Source organism: Brassica napus, chromosome C8, assembly GCF_020379485.1.
Source record: "Brassica napus cultivar Da-Ae chromosome C8, Da-Ae, whole genome shotgun sequence".
NCBI lineage: Eukaryota > Viridiplantae > Streptophyta > Magnoliopsida > Brassicales > Brassicaceae > Brassica > Brassica napus.
Window position 1 is genome coordinate 7,236,534 of NC_063451.1, and position 20,032 is coordinate 7,256,565.

The 20,032-nt window shown below is 35.8% G+C and overlaps 2 protein-coding genes and 2 long non-coding RNA genes across 4 annotated transcripts; 2 read left to right on the forward strand and 2 right to left on the reverse strand.

The window, feature by feature from the left end:
* Nucleotides 1-1,666: 1,666 nt before the first annotated feature.
* Nucleotides 1,667-2,194, reverse strand: LOC106404298. Its single transcript, XM_013845027.2, has one exon. The coding sequence runs from the start codon at nucleotides 2,192-2,194 to the stop codon at nucleotides 1,667-1,669; it is 528 nt and encodes a 175-aa protein (XP_013700481.2).
* A 1,944-nt stretch (nucleotides 2,195-4,138) lies between these two features.
* On the reverse strand, nucleotides 4,139-5,793 carry LOC125591487 (probable BOI-related E3 ubiquitin-protein ligase 2). Its single transcript, XM_048765822.1, has 4 exons — nucleotides 5,642-5,793; nucleotides 5,449-5,540; nucleotides 5,054-5,349; nucleotides 4,139-4,729 (listed from the first exon to the last, which is right to left on the reverse strand). Exons 1-4 carry the CDS (start codon nucleotides 5,740-5,742, stop codon nucleotides 4,241-4,243), a joined length of 978 nt encoding a protein of 325 aa, XP_048621779.1. The 5' UTR covers nucleotides 5,743-5,793; the 3' UTR covers nucleotides 4,139-4,240.
* Nucleotides 5,794-5,920: 127 nt separating this feature from the next.
* LOC125591488 lies at nucleotides 5,921-6,912 on the forward strand. Its single transcript, XR_007327569.1, has 2 exons — nucleotides 5,921-6,007; nucleotides 6,387-6,912. It is a non-coding gene; the product is annotated as an uncharacterized LOC125591488 (long non-coding RNA).
* A 3,384-nt stretch (nucleotides 6,913-10,296) lies between these two features.
* On the forward strand, nucleotides 10,297-19,429 carry LOC125591489. The gene is made up of 2 exons (XR_007327570.1): nucleotides 10,297-18,721; nucleotides 19,134-19,429. It is a non-coding gene; the product is annotated as an uncharacterized LOC125591489 (long non-coding RNA).
* Nucleotides 19,430-20,032: the final 603 nt, after the last annotated feature.

Sequence of the window (20,032 nt, forward strand, 5' to 3'; positions counted from 1 at the left end):
GAATGTTGAAACATTCTTGGAGTTGTAGAACTCGTTGGCTTTGGATGAATTTACTAACATGTCGTCTATGTAAACCTCCATCGTTCTTCCAAGTTGCGTGGAGAAAATTTTATTTACTAGTCTTTGATAAGTAGCTCCGGCGTTCTTTAGTCCGAACGGCATTACTTTGTAGCAATAGGTAACCCGCTCGGTTAGGCCTGGGCATAAAATCCGGAACCCGAAATCCGAATTGAACCTGAACCGAAAAGCCCGACCCGTTATCCGACCCGAAATGTAAAAATACCCGAACGGGACTTGTAGGGTGGTACAAAAAATATCCGAATTCGAAGTGTTATTAACCGAACCCAAACGGGTAACCCGAAAAAATCCGAAATTAATAGTCAATATAAATATTTTGAAATATATATAAGTATTCCCATTATTAAATTCAATATTTGTGGTAATATGATATATAATAATAAATATTAAAATTATAATAAATGATTAAAGTACACAATTAGTTATAAATAATATTTTATAATTTTCTCATTGAAATAAAAAGTCTACTCTCTATAAGACAATACATATTGTTTATAAATGATGTTTATTTTCATGCTTGATTTAACATTTTATTGTTATTTTATCAATTTTATGTGTGATAGATTAATTTTTATTTAATTTAGATGTTTTTCTTTATGTTTTGCTTAAAAAAATTTATTTTTTACTTTAGTTATATCCGAACTGAACCGATATAACCCGAATCCGTATGATATATGATTACTTTATGGGTTTTGTGACGCAATACAATTTTGAACCGAACCCGAAGTGTTATTATCCGAACCCGACCCGTATTAATAAAATTTTAGTATGGGACTTAGGAGCGTAAACCCAAAAATCCGAAAACCCGAAAAACCCGACCCGAACGCCAACGGGTACCCGAATGCCCAGGCCTACGCTCGGTGATGAAGCTAGTTTTTTCCTGGTCGTCGGGGTTCATGAAAATCTGATTGTAACCAGAAAATGCATCCATGAACGAGAGTAGTTCGTGACTGGTCGTGGCTTCTACCAGCCGGTCGATATGCGGTAATGGGAAGCTATCTTTTGGGCATGCTTTGTTGAGATCGGTGAAATCGATACATACTCTCCATTTTCCATTTTTCTTTTTTACTACGACTGGGTTTGCGAGCCAGTCAGGATATTGGACTTCGCGAATGGAGCCGATTTTTAGGAGCTTATCCACTTCGTCGTTTACCGCCTTGGCCCGTTCGGGTCCTAGCTTCCTTCGTTTTTGTTTGATAGGTTTGAACGTAGGATCGACGTTCAGGTCGTGAGAGGTGATATTGATGTCGATTCCGGGCATGTCTGCCGCAGACCATGCGAATGTTCTAATATTTTGCTTGAGGAAAGATACAAGGTCGTTCCTGATTTCAGGAGGGAGATCGTTCCCGATGTTAACGCCTTTTTCGGGGGAGCTCTCGTCTAGGGCGACGATGCTCGATAAGTCTTTGGTGGGATCTTTTACTGAGAGGTCGCGTGCACATGGGATATTCTTCTCCTTCTGTGGCATCTTTCGGAATTCAGACATGTAACAGGCTCTGGCTTGTTTTTGGCTTCCGAGTATGGTTTTCTCGCCGGTTGGAGATAAAAACTTCACGCATTGGTGGTAAACCGAGGGGACCGCCCTCATCTAGTGCAACCAGGGGCGCCCTACGATGGCATCGAAGGGCATAGGATGATCGACTATGGTGAATTCTGCTTTCAGTTCCAGATCGTAAGCTTTGGTGGTTAATAATATGATCCCGAGCGAACGGATCGACTTTCCTTCGAAGCTGGCGAGGGGAGTCGTTTCTCGTCTGATCATTGGGATCGGTTGCTCGAACACCCGTACCGTTTTTTGTGAGATGACGTCGACAGCGCTTCCGATGTCGACGAGGATTTTTGAAAAGACGGCGCCTTCGATTTCCAATGCGATCACCAAGGCATCGTCATGGGGCATATCGAGCTTTATAGTTTTGTGCTCGTGGAAAGTCACGATCTCTCCTTTTGGTATTGTATCTTCGGGGGTGATGATGGTGGAATCGTTAATCGCTTGTCGCGATGCGCTGGATCGCTTGTCGAGAGTATAGATTTTTCTTGATGCGATCGGCCTCATCAATTTGAAGAGGTCGAGATCGATCGATTCGATGTAGTTGGACTTGATTGGAATGGGATCCATAGTCGCGCTTAGGAAACTTAAAACGGTTTCTTAGCAAAGATGTTTTTCGTTTATTTTCCCCACAGTCGGCGCCAAAATGTAGAACCTAAAATCTACACTAAGTATTTGATAGTGATCGGGGTTTAATCTAGGGAAGACAAATGATGTAGGCAACGATATGTTTATAACACAACGATGTTAAACAGTTTCCAGTAGGTAAAAATGGACTTTATTGATGAATAAGATCGAATACAATGAGTTGAACTAGATCGAGTGATACAAACGAGATCCGTAAAGAAAGAGTCTAAGATCGGGAGGAAAACAAGGTCGATGTAAGTGTGTAGCTCTCTCTAGGGTTTTCAACGTGTCCTTCTTCATGTCTCTTCTCCTTTCATTATAGTAAGTCGACTTCGTGATCTCCGTAGCTGCTCCACGATCTCCGGGATTGGTCCGCGATCTCCGGGGCCTCGACTCCTTTGCTTTTCGAGCTCGATTGCTTGTTATGGGCTTCGGTTCCTTGCGGCCCATAACTTTGATCGCGGCCCATTAATGTATTGACCGAAATTGGGTCCAACACTAGTCACACCAGTAATACACCAATAACAATGTGAAACCAACAAAATAATTTTGGGATAAATACCTAAGATGTCGCAGACAGATGATCAGTCTCATTTTCGTGTGCTGACAAATCATCACTATTCCCAGTTGAAAGCGATTCTACATGATGTTCTTCTAGAGGAGGAGTGACTTTTTTCCTGGACTTTCGTTTTGTTTGCTTGGTATTTCTTTTCCCTCCACGCTTACGCCCTGTCATTATCTCTATACTCTCGATATCCTATAACAACAAACATTCAATCAGAGCTGAATCACTCAGCAAACTCATTCAATATCAACAAAACAGATCATTCATTCTTCTAATTTCATGATCTGCCTAATCTCACACCATTCATTCAAGTATTAAATCTCCAAACATTCAATCACGAAAACAGTGACTCCAAATCATTGACAACTCTCGACAACATCACTGCACTAATCTAAGAACTAAACTTTCGATCTCCATAACTTCAAAACCAAACATTCACTCTCCAAAATCTCATAACCAAACCGATGGAACAGTATCATGATCAGCAGCTGTATTCAACATTTTCAATACTAGGTTTTCAATCTCTATAACCTCAAAACCAAACATGTCCAAGTTTCACTCTCTGTTATCTAATAACAACAAATTTTTTATATTCAATTCACACAATTTAACACAAATATAACACCATGATTTTTGATTTTTGATTTTTAATCTCAAATTCATATTCAAAATCTGTAAAGAATCTGAACCTAACCGATTTTCTACCACAATCGTTTCAAACCCACGACAAAATCAATCAAAAAGTGGAGAAAGAACATATCTTTTTACACGGAAGAGACGATAACGAAAAGAGGACTTCCACGAAAAGAGGAGATGGAAGACAAAGTCTAGGGTTCCGTCGATTTCGTCGCCGACGGAAGCAGAGGGAGAATGGAATACGCCCTAGGAGAGCAGTAGCAGTTGATTCGATCAATTTTGTCGGTTGATTTTGTCGGATCTAGGGTTACAGACCGATTTTGGAGAATTAGGAAATCAGAGAAACAAGGAAGGGGCCAAGAGGCTAAGGGAAGACTGGAGAAGAAGCGGTGAACGCGGTGGACTTCATCGTGTTCTAGGGTTTCCGAGGAGGAGATTTGATTTCGTTGATTTTCTTCTAATTTTCAGTTTTAGGAAAAATGAGAACGACACGACAAAGAAGAAAGTGATTTAGGAGAGGGAAGCGCGCGGATCATCCGGATTATAATGGGTTGGGTCGAATAGTTAAGTTGGATCATGTAAATTCTTGGTTCCATTAAGGGCAATTTCAATTTTCTCCACGTTTTTGATGAAAATATAATAAAAATTATAGTGTTTTTAATTGGTGGGATAAAATAGAATAAGCATGGGAAATACTAGGGCAATCGAGCATAAAGTCCAGAAAGCAAGATAAGTTACAAACGAGTTCGTTAGCTAATTAGAGTTTTCAGCTTGGGTCAAATATCATCTCACATGTAGACTTCCATCCCTAGAAACTTAGAAGATTGACACAAAGGACAAGAGCTAAGCTTCCTCTCACACTCCTTACACAAACACATATGCTTACACGGCAACAACAACATACACACCTCTCTCACTCCACAAAACCTGCACATCATCATCGTCGCCTTACCATTGAAGCAAGAGGCAGCGTCATCCAATTCGCTGTCTCCACATCCTTCCATATTGCTCTCTCTCGGCCGACCGTGAGCGCGTTCGAGATTGTAGTTGAGAGCAGCGATCATGTTCTCGTTGTAGTTCGCACGTTGTTGCCATGTCTCGGCTTCCAGTGTAAGCTGTTCAATTTGCACCTCGAGTTCCTTGTTCTTTCGGTTTATCATCTCGAGTTCCTCGTCTTTTCCACGAAGTTTCTGGATCACTCTTTCCTCCATGAGTGACACGGTTTTATGCTGACTCTTCTGGATCTTCTCAAGGATGGCATGCCGTAATTGGTCTCCCTGTTGAAGATACAGAGAATCAAGAAGTTAAACGAAAAAAACAACAAATCAATTCATCTCCCTCATATATCCAAGAAGCTATACAATATATGGATTAAAGCATATATATATGCAGAGAAACCATTTCATACAAAGACAGAAGCATGTGTCCTATTCAAACAGATCGTGTTTTATCAAACCAATAGCAAACTGGTCAAAGAGCAGATAGAGACAAGTCAGACAACCTAACTTGATCAAACAAGATCCACTTCATACATAGACGCAAGAACGTGTCCTATTCAGACATATCTAGTTTGATGAAACTAGTAACAATCTCTAACTCACCTGAATCTTGATAAATCGATCGATTTCTGAATCCTGCCTCAGTAACTCCTGATCAACATCGTCTCCGACGAGCGACAACAAAGCCGAGCCATTAGCATTGTCAAGGGAGAGACCCAAACCGGTTGAGACAGACCGGCCTTGCCAAAAATCAATTGAAGATAACTGAGAATTGTTCTCCATGAAATCCATTTCCTTTAGACTCTTTCGACCATAGATGCTGTTCCACTCGAAGCCAGCGCCAACATCAGAACCGTCGGTTTGCAAAACCGGTCCAGGTGCAAAACCGGGAACGTGGACTAATCAAATTACAGAGACAGAAGAGTTTAGAGCTTAAGATCTTGAGAAACCTAAATTAAAGAAAGGGGGGGGGGGGGGGATTCAGGTGAGGAGATTACAAGGAGGAATATACGGAGGATGCTCATGGAGATTCGCGGAGCTTTCGAACCCTAATGCTGGTGAAATCTGGCCGTCGATCCCGCAAAAGTCTCTGGCGAAATTAGGCTTTTGTTGTTAGAAACTTTGCAGAAATTAGGGCTTTTTTTATCATGAAACCTCAAAAGGAGAAAAACAAGAGAAGAGATTGCTTACCTGAAATGGTGAGGAAGCGCCATGGAAAGGTAAACTTGGCGAGAGAGAGAAAAGGAGACAAGGAAAACGGATTTTTTTGGCTTCTGAAACTGGAAACTCATAAGAGTTGTATTTACGATCAGCTCCTCGTATTTCTCTCAATCTTTGTTTCCTACCATTTGACTTCGGTTTGTTCCATTATTCATCTTATATTCTTACAAAATCAAACTTTAGCCCGGTTTTGGTTCAACCCGCACACAGCCTAACTTATTAACATCAGGTTGAAGCTGAACTACAGAGAAAGGGTAATCATTCTTTCGATCTCCTTCTATCTTGCTTGTTGGTCTTTTCATGGATATCTCTTGGGTTGGATAAGATCTTAATAAGGTAAAGTTTTAGTTGTGATTTGTGAATTGATGAGTTAGAATTTCTTCTTTTCTTAAGTTTTATGTTATTCATCTCAAGACTTGTCTTCAGAGATGAACACCGTATAGTGAATCAGTGGATAGTTAACGAAAACTATTGATAAAGTTTTCTTTAAGCCTTAAGAACCAGGTCACCGCCGGTCCTATCATACTTTCCACGACGAGTTGCCAATATCCGAAATTTTTCTCTGTTGCGTTGAAGTGTGCTTGTCTCATGGATATGTTGTCATGTGATCACTACAATCTGTCTCGTATGAAAAAGATGGGATCTTAATTTTGTCCTAAGTGTCGGATCAGTATCTCGGTTATCTTTGTCGTGAACTGCGTCTTCTGTGTTGCAGCGAGAACGTGCTCTATTTCTGGCACTGAACTTGTCGCCCGATGAACCTTGGATGAGATACTTTGTATTGAATTCCAAAGAAGATCGATTTATTGGTTGGTTTGTTGACCTATTCAATCTACTGCGACTTGATGTCCTGCCGAGTTTTGATTGGTTCAGAATAGATCTCTTCTTGCAGTTTCGGGATCAGTATTTTGAAGCGATGATTGTCTATAGACTGCAACTAGGGAATTGAGCCGTTCATTAGTAGCTTTTTGACGCATCTTGTCTCTCGAAGCGCCTCACCATATTTTGCATCATAGTCATCACCACGGCCAAGTCTGGCTGTGCAGCTGATGCGGCCTGGCCTCCGGTTCGAGTGTCATCTTCTTCGACCATCGTAGATCTTCTTTGGCGCTTATTTATAATTTCCACTGATGATGTCAGTTATTCAATTTGAATTTGGCATGTTCGAGATGAAATCACAAATTTTATGGTGAGTTAATTGAAAGATATTTATTGGAAGATTAACAATCGATTACAAGGAAGTGAAATTGCTTAAAAACAGTGATTTTCTAAGAACATAATAAATCTATGAAAATCCTATCTCTTGTGCCGACTTCTATGTGTCTGTGAATGTTGTCTCTCTTTGCTAGTTCTCTTTTATTTGTTGTCGACTCGCCGACGTCCTCCTTTTTTCGTAAGCCGACATGGTATTCCTCGACTGCATCTTTCTTTAACTGTTCCAAATTCATTTACATGATGATGGCTTTGTCGAAGGACTCCGTCCATCTTCAACAAGAACAAAGTTGTGCCAAATGGCATACAGTTGTTGTAGCTTCGGTAGAAGGACGGACAATGAAAAATTTCTAAATAATACGAACCTGGTCAAATTTATATAATCGTCTAATATTTTACATGCGTACAAAAAAACTCATTTATCATGCTAAAGTAGTATGATTTGGAGTGAAATTTATTGTTGGGCAACCTACTCAATGTATTGCAATGCCGATGATTGGTTGAGTTAACAAATGTTTTTAGCTATAACTTATATTTATAACCTAATTGTCAATCAAGCATTATTTAGTTTTAAAAGTTAAATCAGAAAAATTAAAGAAATTGACGTAGAAATCTTATTTTTAAAGCATTAGACATGATTGGTAAAAACTGTAGATGATTGCATAGTCTCATTTATTCTACAGCTTTAAAAGTAAAGCAATCAAGCTGTAATTTATTGTTCAAACCCTACAGCCAGATCTATTTTTTTCTAAAATTTATAGCTTTGAAAAGCAATTTTTCTAAAGCATTATTTCAAGTTATTTCAGAACATATTTTTTTTTTTTCATTTGACAGACATGTTTCTTTCACTTGACACACATAATAATATATTTAAAATATATATTTATATAGACGACTAGAATATTATAATTGTACAGTGTAAAGATTATGAATATCATATAAATATAAATTTAAGTTTCAAATTTATGGATTTATGTATCATATATGAATTATATATATATATATATATATATATGATACTCATTATATATTAATAAAATATATTTAATTTTTTTTAATTTTATCAATTTTGCTATGATTTTGAACCTAATATTTTTAATTATTTTTTTGTCAACGCCCATAATAGAAGATCAAGTGGAGTTCGAATTTGAGTCGTTCCGAAGAGATGATAGGTCCGACTGGGTCTTATCTATATGGAAAAAGAGAACATCGCTGCTTCTTGCCTTTTTTGCAAGAGAATAACCTAATATTTAATTGAATATATATAATTAGTATTTCTTAAAAAAATCATAGTCCAGTTTATATAACTACACTACAAAAACCTACAACTTAAATTTTATAGTAAAAAAAATCTAACAATATGACACATATATCTATATCTTAGATTCTATAACAAAAAAAAAACAAAGCTATAACGCAAAAACAGACAGCTTATATTCTATAAATAAAAACTATTGATGTATAAATCTCTTTCTTTTTCTCAATTAATTCTTACAACTACATCAAATACCACTAAGTCAAAAAATCATACAGAAGAAATTATACAGGAAAAATTCTAAAACTAAAGTTCAAATAATCATCCACAATATTTTTAGATAACATACACACACATATATATTGATTAATCTGGAGGTATTCCAAACCTATGAAAGTGCACAGATTAATTTATAAGGGAATGTGTAGCCCACAAATGAATTTCAAGTATTTTTTGTACTGTCGACACTTTTCGTACACAGTTTTTATACCCATGCATTTTAAAAATAATTATTAAAATATATATGAAAATGAATGTTAAAATATAAAGAAAAGAAATTATAATTTATTGTAGCAATTATATTCTTATATACCTTAAAATTTGAAAAAACAAATATTATTGTTAAAAAAACTAACTAAACCAAAATGTATTGTTTGACGGTAACATCTCTAAAACCCAAAACCAAGTTACACTAAATAGTAGTATATATTTACCCTAACTCTAATTAATGCACTAACTTAACTAACTAAAGCATCCCATTTTTTGGTTACTCTAACAATGAGCCACTTAGGACCATAAATGCCAAGGGCAAAACCAACACAAAAAGGCCTCGGAAATAGAGAATATACACCTCAAGAAAGAAGTGGCTTTTTGGGTAAGAAAGCTCAAGAAAGTGACTTATAGTGTAGAGACGATGTGAAGGAACGACCGTCACTGAAATTCATTGTTTTACTTTATTTTTTAATTCATAAATCATAACTGATAGAGAGAGAAGAAGAAAAAGTAAGGAGAGAGAGAGAGAGAGAGAAGTTTGATTGATGGTTATAATGGACATTCATCAAGGTAAATGTGTTTGGCTGTGAGAAGTGACCTTTTGTGTTATTATAAAGTCAAAATGTAACTATGAGAGTAAAAAAAAATTGTATCAAAGGGGTTTTCCACTTATCCTAAGTTTTCATACTTGATCAATGACCCTTAGAATATGAAGAGAGAAGTGGAGAACATTTCGATTAGTAGAAGTCATAAGTTCACAAACTCTACACCAATTGACATTTTGTAAGTAAACTCGGAGAGAAGTATTGCTTGTCAAGGTCTCTTTTTTGGTCTGTTGCTATGTTGTTTGTAAATTATAAGATACGTGTCCATGATTATTCATGTTCAAACTGTTGTCTGAAAATCTCGTCCACGCAATATTGTTTGTAATATCTCGTGGACAAAAAAAATTATAGGATTGAATCTCATCCTCGTAGTTCTCATTCTTAAACATGCTAAGATCCTCTTCAATTTTTTTGTCAATATCATCTTCATTATCAAATTCATTAGTGTCTTGGTACTCATCTTCACTCTTTTCTACTTCCTGATCACCATCATAGGTATCATCTTGTTGCTCAACATCAATCTCGTCATCATCAAGAGCCTATTGCTCAGCATCAATCTCGTCACCATCAAGAGCCTATTGCTCAGCATCAATCTCGTCATCATCAAGAGCTTCTTGCCCAGCCTCTTATCTCATCACCATAAACAACATGTTGCTCAGCCTATGTGTCAATCTCATCAGTAATCTCTCATTATTATCGACCTCTATCACAGTAATTGTGTCCTCTATGTCCTCTTGTTGTAATGCTTGAACATCATTTGGTCGTCCTCTTTTTTAAACTATAATGTTGTTAGCAAATTGTAATGTTTGAACACTCAAAATAGCTTAGAATACATTCGGAAACCCATAAATTACATTCCTAAATAGCTAATTTGTCATAGATATTAAAGATAAGCAATACATCAAAATAGTTATCAAAGACATTCCTAAAAACAAATATCTATGGATCAAAGTGTAACTGAAAAAAAAATATAAAACATCAATTTTCATACATCCTAGTACACATCTAAGTTTGTGTTGCAGGTGGTGTAGTTGAGGAGACGTCATTGGCTTCTTGTTATTGAGCATGTTGTTCCATGTTGAGACGCCTACGCTTGGCTCTGCTTTCTTTAGATTGCAACAAAAGTGAATGAATGAATGAATGAATGACAACAAAGACGAATACTTTACTATACCATGACAATATACCTCATGAGGACACTTCCTTGAGTTGTAGCCTTCATATTTACCATTGCATTTAGCACTAGTCTTTGTCTTATCCCATCTGTCAAATATTACATTTCTTCTTGTCTTGAGAATATATTTGATAACTTGCTTATTAAAATTTTCACCACTGTAAAATGTCTGCATGAGACTAAAAACGCCATCTAATCCCCCCCCCCCTTTTAGCCATCCTCTTAGTTTGTTCCTCTTCATCACCAGATGACTGCTCAATGTCAGGATATATCACATCCTTGTCTCGAATCTCATCCTCGTAGTTCTCATTCCTAAACATGCTAAGATCCTCTTCAAAAAATTTTGTCAGTGTCATCGTCATTATCAAATTCATTAGTGTCTTGGTACTCATCTTCACTCTTTTCTACTTCCTAATCACCATCATAGGTATCATATTGTTGCTCAACATCAATCTCGTCATCATCAAGAGCCTATTGCTCAGCATCAATCTCGTCACCATCAAGAGCCTATTGCTCAGCATCAATCTCGTCATCATCAAGAGCTTTTTGCTCAGCCTCTACGTCTATCTCATCACCATAAACATCATGTTGCTCAGCCTATGTGACAATCTCATCAGTACTCTCTCATTATTATCGATTATTATTGACTTCTATCACAGTAATTGTGTCCTCTGTGTCCTCTTGTTGTAATGCTTGAACATCATTTGGCTGTCCTATTTTTTAAACTATGATGTTGTTAGCAAACTATAATAATTGAACACTCAAAATAGCTTAGAATACATTCGGAAACCCATAAATTACATTCCTAAATAGATGATTTGTCATAGATATTAACGATAAGCAATACATTAAAAGAGTTATCAAAGACATTCCTAAAAAGAAATATCTATGGATCAAAATTTTAACTGAAAAAAAAATATAAAACATCAATTTTCATACATCCAAAAAGGCATCCTAGTACACATCTAGGTTTATGTTGCAGGTGGTGTAGTTGAGGAGACGTCCTCGGCTTCTTGTTATTGAGCATGTTGTTCCATGTTGAGACACCTACGCTTGGCTCTGCTTTGTTTAGACTGAAACAAAAGTGAATGAATGAATGAACGAATGAATGAATGGCAACAAAGACGAATAATTTACTATACGATGACAATATACCACATGAGGACACTTCCTTGAGTTGTAACCTTCATATTTACTATTGCATTTAGCACCAATCTTTGTCTTATCCCATCTGTCAAAGATTACATTTCTTCTTGTCTTGAGAATATATTTGATAACTTGCTTATTAAAATTTTTACCACTGTAAAATGTCTGCATGAGACTAAAAACGCCATCTAATTCCCCCCCCCCTTTTAGCCATCCTCTCTGTTTGTTCCTCTTCATCATCAGATGATTGCTCAATGTCAGGATATATCACATCCTTATTTCGAATCTCATCCTCGTAGATCTCATTCCTAAACATGCTAAGATCCTCTTCAAATTTTTTGTCAGTATCATCTTCATCATCAAATTCATTAGTGTCTTGGTACTCATCTTCACTCTTTTCTACTTCCTGATCACCATCATACGTATCATCTTGTTTCTCAACATCAATCTCGTCACCATCAAGAGCCTGTTGCTCAGCATCAATCTCGCCACCAACAAAAGCCTATTGCTTAGCATCAATCTCGTCATCATCAAGAGCTTTTTGCTCAGCCTCTACGTCTATCTCATCACCATAAACAGCATGTTTCTCAGCCTATGTGTCAATCTCATCAGTACTCTCTCATTATTATCGACCTCTATCACAGTAATTGCGTCCTTTGTGTCCTTTTGTTGTAATGCTTGAACATCATTTGGTTGTCCTCTTTTTCAAACTATGATGTTGTTAGAAAATTGTAAGGCTTGAACACTCAAAATAGCTTAGAATACATTCGGAAACCCATAAATTACATTCCTAAATAGCTGATTTGTCATAGATATTAAAGATAAGCAATACATTAAAAGAGTTATCAAAGACATTCCCAAAAAGAAATATCTACGGATCAAAGTTTAACTGAAAAAAAATATAAAACATCAATTTGCATACATCCAAAAAGGCATCCTAGTACACATCTAAGTTTGTGTTGCAGGTGGTGTAGTTGAGGAGACGTCCTCGGCTTCTTGTTATTGAGCATGTTGTTCCATGTTGAGACGCCTACGCTTGGCTCTGCTTTCTATAGACTGCAACAAAAGTGAATGAATGAATAAATTAATGAATGAATGGCAACAAATACGAATACTTTACTATACGATGACAATATACCTCATGAGGACACTTTCTTGAGTTGTAGCCTTCATATTTACTATTGCATTGAGCACCAATCTTTGTCTTATCCCATCTATCAAAGATTACATTTCTTCTTGTCTTGAGAATATATTTGATAACTTGCTTATTAAAATTTTCACCACTGTAAAATGTCTGCATGAGACTAAAAATGCCATCTAATTCCTCCCCTTTTAGCCATCCTCTCTGTTTGTTCCTCTTCATCACCAGATGCCTGCTCAATGTCAGGATATATCACATCCTTGTTTCGAATCTCATCCTCGTAGTTCTCATTCCTAAACATGCTAAGATCCTCTTCAAATTTTTTGTCAGTATCATCTTCATTATCAAATTCATTAGTGTCTTGGTACTCATCTTCACTCTTTTCTACTTCCTGATCACCATCATAGGTATCATCTTGTTGCTCAACATCAATCTCGTCACTATCAAGAGCCTGTTGCTCAGCATCAATCTCGTCACCAACAAAAGCCTATTGCTTAGCATCAATCTCGTCATCATCAAGAGCTTTTTGCTCAGCCTCTACGTCTATCTCATCACCATAAACAGCATGTTGCTCAGCCTATGTGTCAATCTCATCAGTGCTCTCTCATTATTATCGACCTCTATCACAGTAAGTGTGTCCTCTTGTTGTAATGCTTGAACATCATTTGGTTGTCCTCTTTTTCAAACTATGATGTTGTTAGCAAATTGTAAAGCTTGAACACTCAAAGTAGCTTAAAATACATTCGCAAACCCATAAATTACATTCCTAAATAGCTGATTTGTCATAGATATTAAAGATAAGCAATACATTAAAAGAGTTATCAAAGACATTCCCAAAAAGAAATATCTATATATCAAAGTTTAACTGAAAAAAATATAAAACATCAATTTGCATACATCCAAAAAGGCATCGTAGTACACATCTAAGTTTGTGTTGCAGGTGGTGTAGTTGAGGAGACGTCCTCGGCTTCTTGTTATTGAGCATGTTGTTCCATGTTGAGACATCTACGCTTGGCACTGCTTTCTTCAGACCGCAACAAAAGTGAATGAATGAATGAATGAATGACAACAAAGACGAATACTTTACTATACGATGACAGTATACCTAATGAGGACACTTCCTTGAGTTGTAGCCTTCATATTTACCATTGCATTAGCACCAATTTTTGTCTTATCCCATCTGTCAAAGATTACATTTCTTCTTGTCTTGAGAATATATTTGATAACTTGCTTATTAAACTCTTCACCACTGTAAAATGTCTGCATGAGACTAAAAACCTCATCTAATTCTCACTACAAGAAATGTGGGTATTAATAGCATCAGATTATAGCGTTTATGACAGTTCTGCTATTATGTACCAACACTTGTTTTTTTATAGCGTTTGTCAATTTAAAACGCTATAATTGTTATCGCGGGAAAATTAAAAAAAAATTAACCGCCTAAATTTGCTAAATATATGCGTTTTACAATTGCATATCCAAAATTAAATGCTATTGTAAGTGTAAAATATGTCAAATTTTAGTCAAAATACTTTAAGTTGATCTTTGACGAGACTTTATTTACATCCTAATTTAACTTTTTCTTCACTGTTTTTCTTCGACGAAACTCTCTTTTTCTCCTTGTTTCTCAGAAAATCCAAATAGTTATCTCAAATCAAAACTTCAATAAGGCTATTCATTGTCTCTTGTTTGCAATGAACCTCGCCGGTCAAGCTCTCTCTCTCTGATTTTGTTTTGATTTTCGTTTGGCCTTTTCATATTCTGCTGAGATTTGATCGATCTGTTGTTTGTGGTGTTGAAATCTGATAAAATATAGTTCTTTGATCACAATTCTGAGTTTAGACTTTTCATATTCTTGCAGAGAAATCAGATCTGTGTTTGCTTGTGTAGAATCTATGTTATTTGTTTCTGGTTGGGTTTGAGAAGAGTGATTAATTTGTTTCTATTTATGATTGATCTTATTTCAATTGATTCTGTTAAGGAGAAAGTTGTTACCTTTTTTACAGTATGTTGTACAAAGATTGAATCTTAATATGTGTGAATGTGTTACTCTCCGCCTACTTGAATGAAGTATTAGACTCTAATTCCTCTTGTTCTTATAGTTTTTTTTATGACTTAAGTGGATGTTTTTATCTACAGGTACTTCCTGCAATTTTTTTTGTGAAGGCTAATAAGGCAGAGTTTCTGAGACTGTGAGGTTTCAGAGGTTTGCTAGCGCTGATCTGTCTGAACGTTTTAAGAAGAAGAAATTGAAGTCGCTTATCCCTTAGATCGTTCAAGTTATTTATCTCGGATCTTTGTCCGTGTTCTCAGTTGGAGCTATGACACTTGCAGGCTTGATGTTAGGAGTTTTCAAGGCTCCTAATCAAATGTTATAGTATAAAGGATGTCAAACCAGTTCTAAGTGATTCTAAAGCAAAGGGAATGCAAGACCATGCTTAATCTAAGTGCTATCAATTGGTGAGATGATTTTGAACTTGAATACTAATAAAATGCAATAAAGAACAAAGCTTTCCTTTCTTATGAGGTGGGAGAACTCATGGGCTAAGGGAATTGACCTTGGGTGATCAAGTTTCAATCTAAAGATGGTATCTTTCAATCATCTATTAACCTTAGACCTAGGCACAATCCTAAACAAACTCTATCTCTAGATGAATGCTCATTCACTAAGATAACTCAAGCATCAAATCTCTTTGGTTGAATATTATCTAAGCAATCATTAATTTCAAGTCCATTAGCCATCTTAACACCTTTAACATCAAATCTCTTTGGTAAAAAGTGTTAAAAGCATAGTAGAGTTGGTTCAGGCATTTCATCGAACACCTATCGGGTGTGAAATGCCTAAGGCTCAACTTTAGAGAGGCCAACTCTAAAACTGCATTAAAAACACTTTACTAGCAAGGAACAAGATGGATCTGTGCTACAACACCTTAGATCTAGCCTAATCACCCTTAGTCTCCCTAGCCCATGAATCCAAATATAATTACTCACTAATCTTCATGATAAACCCCGGAATCAATGATGATTTGGTGTTAATCATGATTAGTGATCAAATTAACAAAGCAATCACAAAGGATAATGATCAAGATTAGATCTTTTTACCTAAAGGTTCCTTTTTTTTATTAGATAGAAAACAAGATGATCCTAACTTTAGGATTACAAGAGTATTTATATGTTTTTGGTAAACTTAATGGTTTCCATTAAAAAGTCTTAAAAGCCCTTAAAAACATTAAAATTCGACTAAGGTAAAGTTTCGACTCGGGTCGAAACAACTGGGAACACCCCGCGTCGCACCACCCGCGTCGGATAGTCATCGAGCTTCTTTCTTAATGCGAGCGGGTAGGCGTCTCCGTGTGGCCTCACCCCGCGTCGGACCGTCGTCTTCTCTTCTTCCTACGCGGGTATGCGACCCCGCGTCACTCAACCCACGTGAGATCGTCTATGCTTCGTTTCTCTCTGTGCGTGCGGGTAACGGTGTCCGCGTGATCCAAGCCGCGTTGGAGCTCTCCGTTGGCTCCTCTCGATGCCTCGACGCGGGTAAGAGTACCCGCGTTGGTTCAACCCGAGTTGTGCTCGCTTAAACTCGAACTAACTTCATTTTCCATCTCTTCTTGAGCCATAATGCTTATAGACACTTCCAATTACTTCATAGGACACTCCACTACCTGATTAGGACATATGAATGCAATATGGATTCTAAAGATGCTAAGTTCCTAATCTATATGATCATTATATGCAAAATGGAGACTTAAAACAATGCAAATATGCAAGATATCAAGGCTCTTATTTAGGCTCCGGTGCGATTGTGTCCTTTATGACATCATTAGCTTTCTTGATCGAGCCTGTCCATGCATATACAAATCTACTTTTGCTTAGTTCAGTATACTTGAGAATCTAAAGAAGGTTTATACATAACTATCTCTCTCTTTTACTTTCACTTGTATGCTACTAACTCTATGATATATAGCCCCAATAGTTCTTCCACGGTTTGCCTTTACCTCTTGTATATAGATGTACGCAATGAAGGCACCTTTGTGCTCTACACTAAAAATAGTAAGGTAAAGAAAGATCTTCACTTTAGTTTTGTTTAAGAAAGTGTTTTGTGGACTATAACAGACGTTAGCATTTACTTGACAGAAAACAATGGAAGCGGCAGTGGTAGTGAGCAGAGGAGGCGACTGCGGTAACTAGCAAAAATTGCTTCTCAACACTTGATCGCTGAGGTAGCAATCTTAGGAATTGTTTTGCAACCTCAAAAACATGCTTGTGATTGTGTTCTTGTGTGTAACATAACAATGGTGTAAATGCATATAGATGTAAGGGCCGGACCTTGAAGACTGTCGTGAAAAAGAGCCTCTTGGTCATGGGTTCTATGCAGACTTCACTATGGCAACAAGGATAACAATGCAAGACTTAATCACCGAGTGTGTTGTATTTTGCTTTGAGTTCATGTGTTTCATCAATTGATTTTGTATGTTTTGAATCTTTAATGGAAAAGCATATTGTAATTTATGATTTATTTATGTTTTATTAGAGAAAATTATATTTTTAATCATATTGCAATATATATTATAAAGATCTTATCATTTCTATTTATAAATTTATATATAATTTTAACAAAGCGACTAGCTAGACTTATTTTTAACCCCTAACCCCTAGATATATTTTTAACCCCTAGACCATAAATATAATCATAAAGTCTAAATTTTGAACTTTAAAAAAAAAAAAACTTTTAATATTTATATGAAAAGACAGTTCGATATAAATATACTAATGCAACCTGAATCCATCTAATACCATAAATCTAATTCCCTAAACCCTAAACTTCAAGCTTGAATGATATTCTAAATACTAGATAACGTCTTTTTCAGATTTTAAACCCAACATTTAAACTTAAACTTTAAATCTAATTTTTAAAACTCTCAAATCTTAAATGTAAACCTTAAATTCTCCATCAAATTCTATGCCCAAAATCCTAACTTCAAACATAAACCGTTCATCCACTAAATATATACTTCCAATCTAAATTTTTAAAATTTAACAAACTTCAAATCTAAATCTTAATCACAAACCTTTACATACAACTCTAAACCTTATACTTTCATAACTCTAAACCTCTAAATCATAATGAACTATATTTAGTAAAAACAACAGTGCTATATCATAAACATTGAAGATACTCGTACTTAAAAAATAAATTGTAAAACTAAAGTTATTTTTCTTAATCCTAAACTATTAATTTAATCTAAAATGTTAATCTTGTAAATCTTAAACTTCACTTTAGAATAAATAATAATCTACTAAAATATATATATAGTAGTTTAGGGGTTTATATAGTACACTTCAAACCCTTAACATTACACTTCAAACCTCTACATCCAAATCTTAATACAAACTATCAAATTATTATTTTCAAAAAACAATCTCAAATCTTATCATAACTCCAAGCCCCATATATATATTCAGATTAGTTAACTAAACTTCAAATTTAATATTCTCTTCTTAAATCTTAAATCTTAAAACTAGCTCCACACTATATTCCCAATTTCAAAATTGTAAAATTAAATCTTAAATTATAAACTTCAAAATATAATTTTTGAATAAAACATTACTTTAAACAAATATAAGCACAAAAAAAATCATCAAATAATGAAATACAAGACACAAGAAAATAAAAAAGAAAGACAAAGTTGTCTTGGCCAATTAGATCTATATACACGGATCACCTTCTCAACCGTTGGATTATATTAAATCAAAGGTCAAGATTCATTTTTTTCTTTTTTCATTTTCCCTCACTGGCTCCCTCTCTCTGCCGACAGATCCATTCTTTTTTTTTTAGTCTTTTCATCTTCTTTGCTCTCATCTCTCCCATCGATTTTGAATCCTCAATTTCGTGTCTACGGCCTTGTTCTCTTCCTCAAGTTTGGATGCCGTCCCATTTTGGTCCTCTCTTCCCCAGAATCCATCGTTTACGGCCTCACTGGAGAGAGAGGAGACCGAGAGAATAAAGAAGAGATAGAGTTCGGTCGGGGGTGCTCTTCATCTTGTCTCTGATTTTGTTTGGTCGTTTCATATTCTGCTGAAATTTGATCGATCTGTTGTTTGTGGTGTTGAGATCTGTTAAAATAGAATTCTTTGATCACAATTCTGAGTTTAGAGTTTTCATAGTCTTGCAAAGAAATCAGATCTTTGTTTGCTTGTGTAGAATCTGTGCTATCTGTTTCTGTTTTGGTTTGAGAAGATTGATTAATTTGTTTATGTTTATGATTGATCTTATTTCAATTGATACTGTTAAGTTTAAGACAATTTCGAAATTAATCTAAGCTGTTTAGGATCTGAGTTTCAATTTGATCAGTTTCGGATAGTGTAAAAGTTTGAAGTTTAAGTTTTAGATTTCGAAATTAATTTGATTTTTGATTTGTTTGTTCTTGTTACAGGAAGAAGACGGATATGAAGAAGCTTTGCTGGTGGAGATGGATCCGAGCAAGAAGAAGAAAGAGAGAAAGAGGGAGAAGACAAAGACGTAAGGAAGATGGAAGAGGAAGGTGACGAAAGAGGAAGGCAGCGGCGTAGATTAGGTTTAGTTTTGGTTGGTTTATTAGGTTTGGTTTAGATAGGGTTAATTTAATAAACCGGTTTGTGTGTAAACCAATGTTAAGAAATAAACCGATATTAATTGAAAACCAGTTATTTGTATACTGATTTTAATTAATAAATAAAATTTAATTTTTAATTATGAATTAATTTTTGATTTAATTTTGAATTATTTAATTATGAATAATGTTTTGGTTAAATATGTTTAGGTGTAGTTTTTAATATAGTTTGGTAATTATTTTTAATAAATTTTCGGACAATTAAAAATAAATTAATAACACGAAACATTTGTTCTCGTTGTTTATTTAAACTATAGCATTCGAAAGATCCGCTATCAAAAGGGTCAGAGCTACGATAACGGGCGCTGTCAGAGCGTTTTAGGGAACGCTATTAAAACGAAGTAATAGCGTTTAACGCCCGTTATTAATACCCACATTTCCTGTAGTGTCCCCCCCCCTTTTAGCCATCCTCTCAGTTTGTTCCTCTTCATCACCAGATGACTGCTCAATGTCTATATATCACATCCTTGTCTGGAATCTCATCCTCGTAGTTCTCATTTCTAAACATGCTAAGATCCTCTTCAATTTTTTTGTCAATATCATCTTCATTATCAAATTCATTAGTGTCTTGGTACTCATCTTCACTCTTTTCTACTTCCTGATCACCATCATAGGTATCATCTTGTTGCTCAACATCAATCTCGTCATCATCAAGAGCCTGTTGCTCAACTATCTCATCACCA

Coding starts and splice junctions, on each gene's coding strand:
- LOC106404298 (XM_013845027.2), bottom strand. CDS start 2,194: ATGGATCCCATTCCAATCAAGTCCAACTACATCGAATCGATCGATCTC.
- LOC125591487 (XM_048765822.1), bottom strand. CDS start 5,742: ATGAGTTTCCAGTTTCAGAAGCCAAAAAAATCCGTTTTCCTTGTCTCC. Junction 5,541..5,641: donor GCGCTTCCTCACCATTTCAG/GTAAGCAATCTC, acceptor TAATTTCGCCAG/AGACTTTTGCGGGATCGACG. Junction 4,730..5,053: donor ATCGATTTATCAAGATTCAG/GTGAGTTAGAGA, acceptor TATCTTCAACAG/GGAGACCAATTACGGCATGC.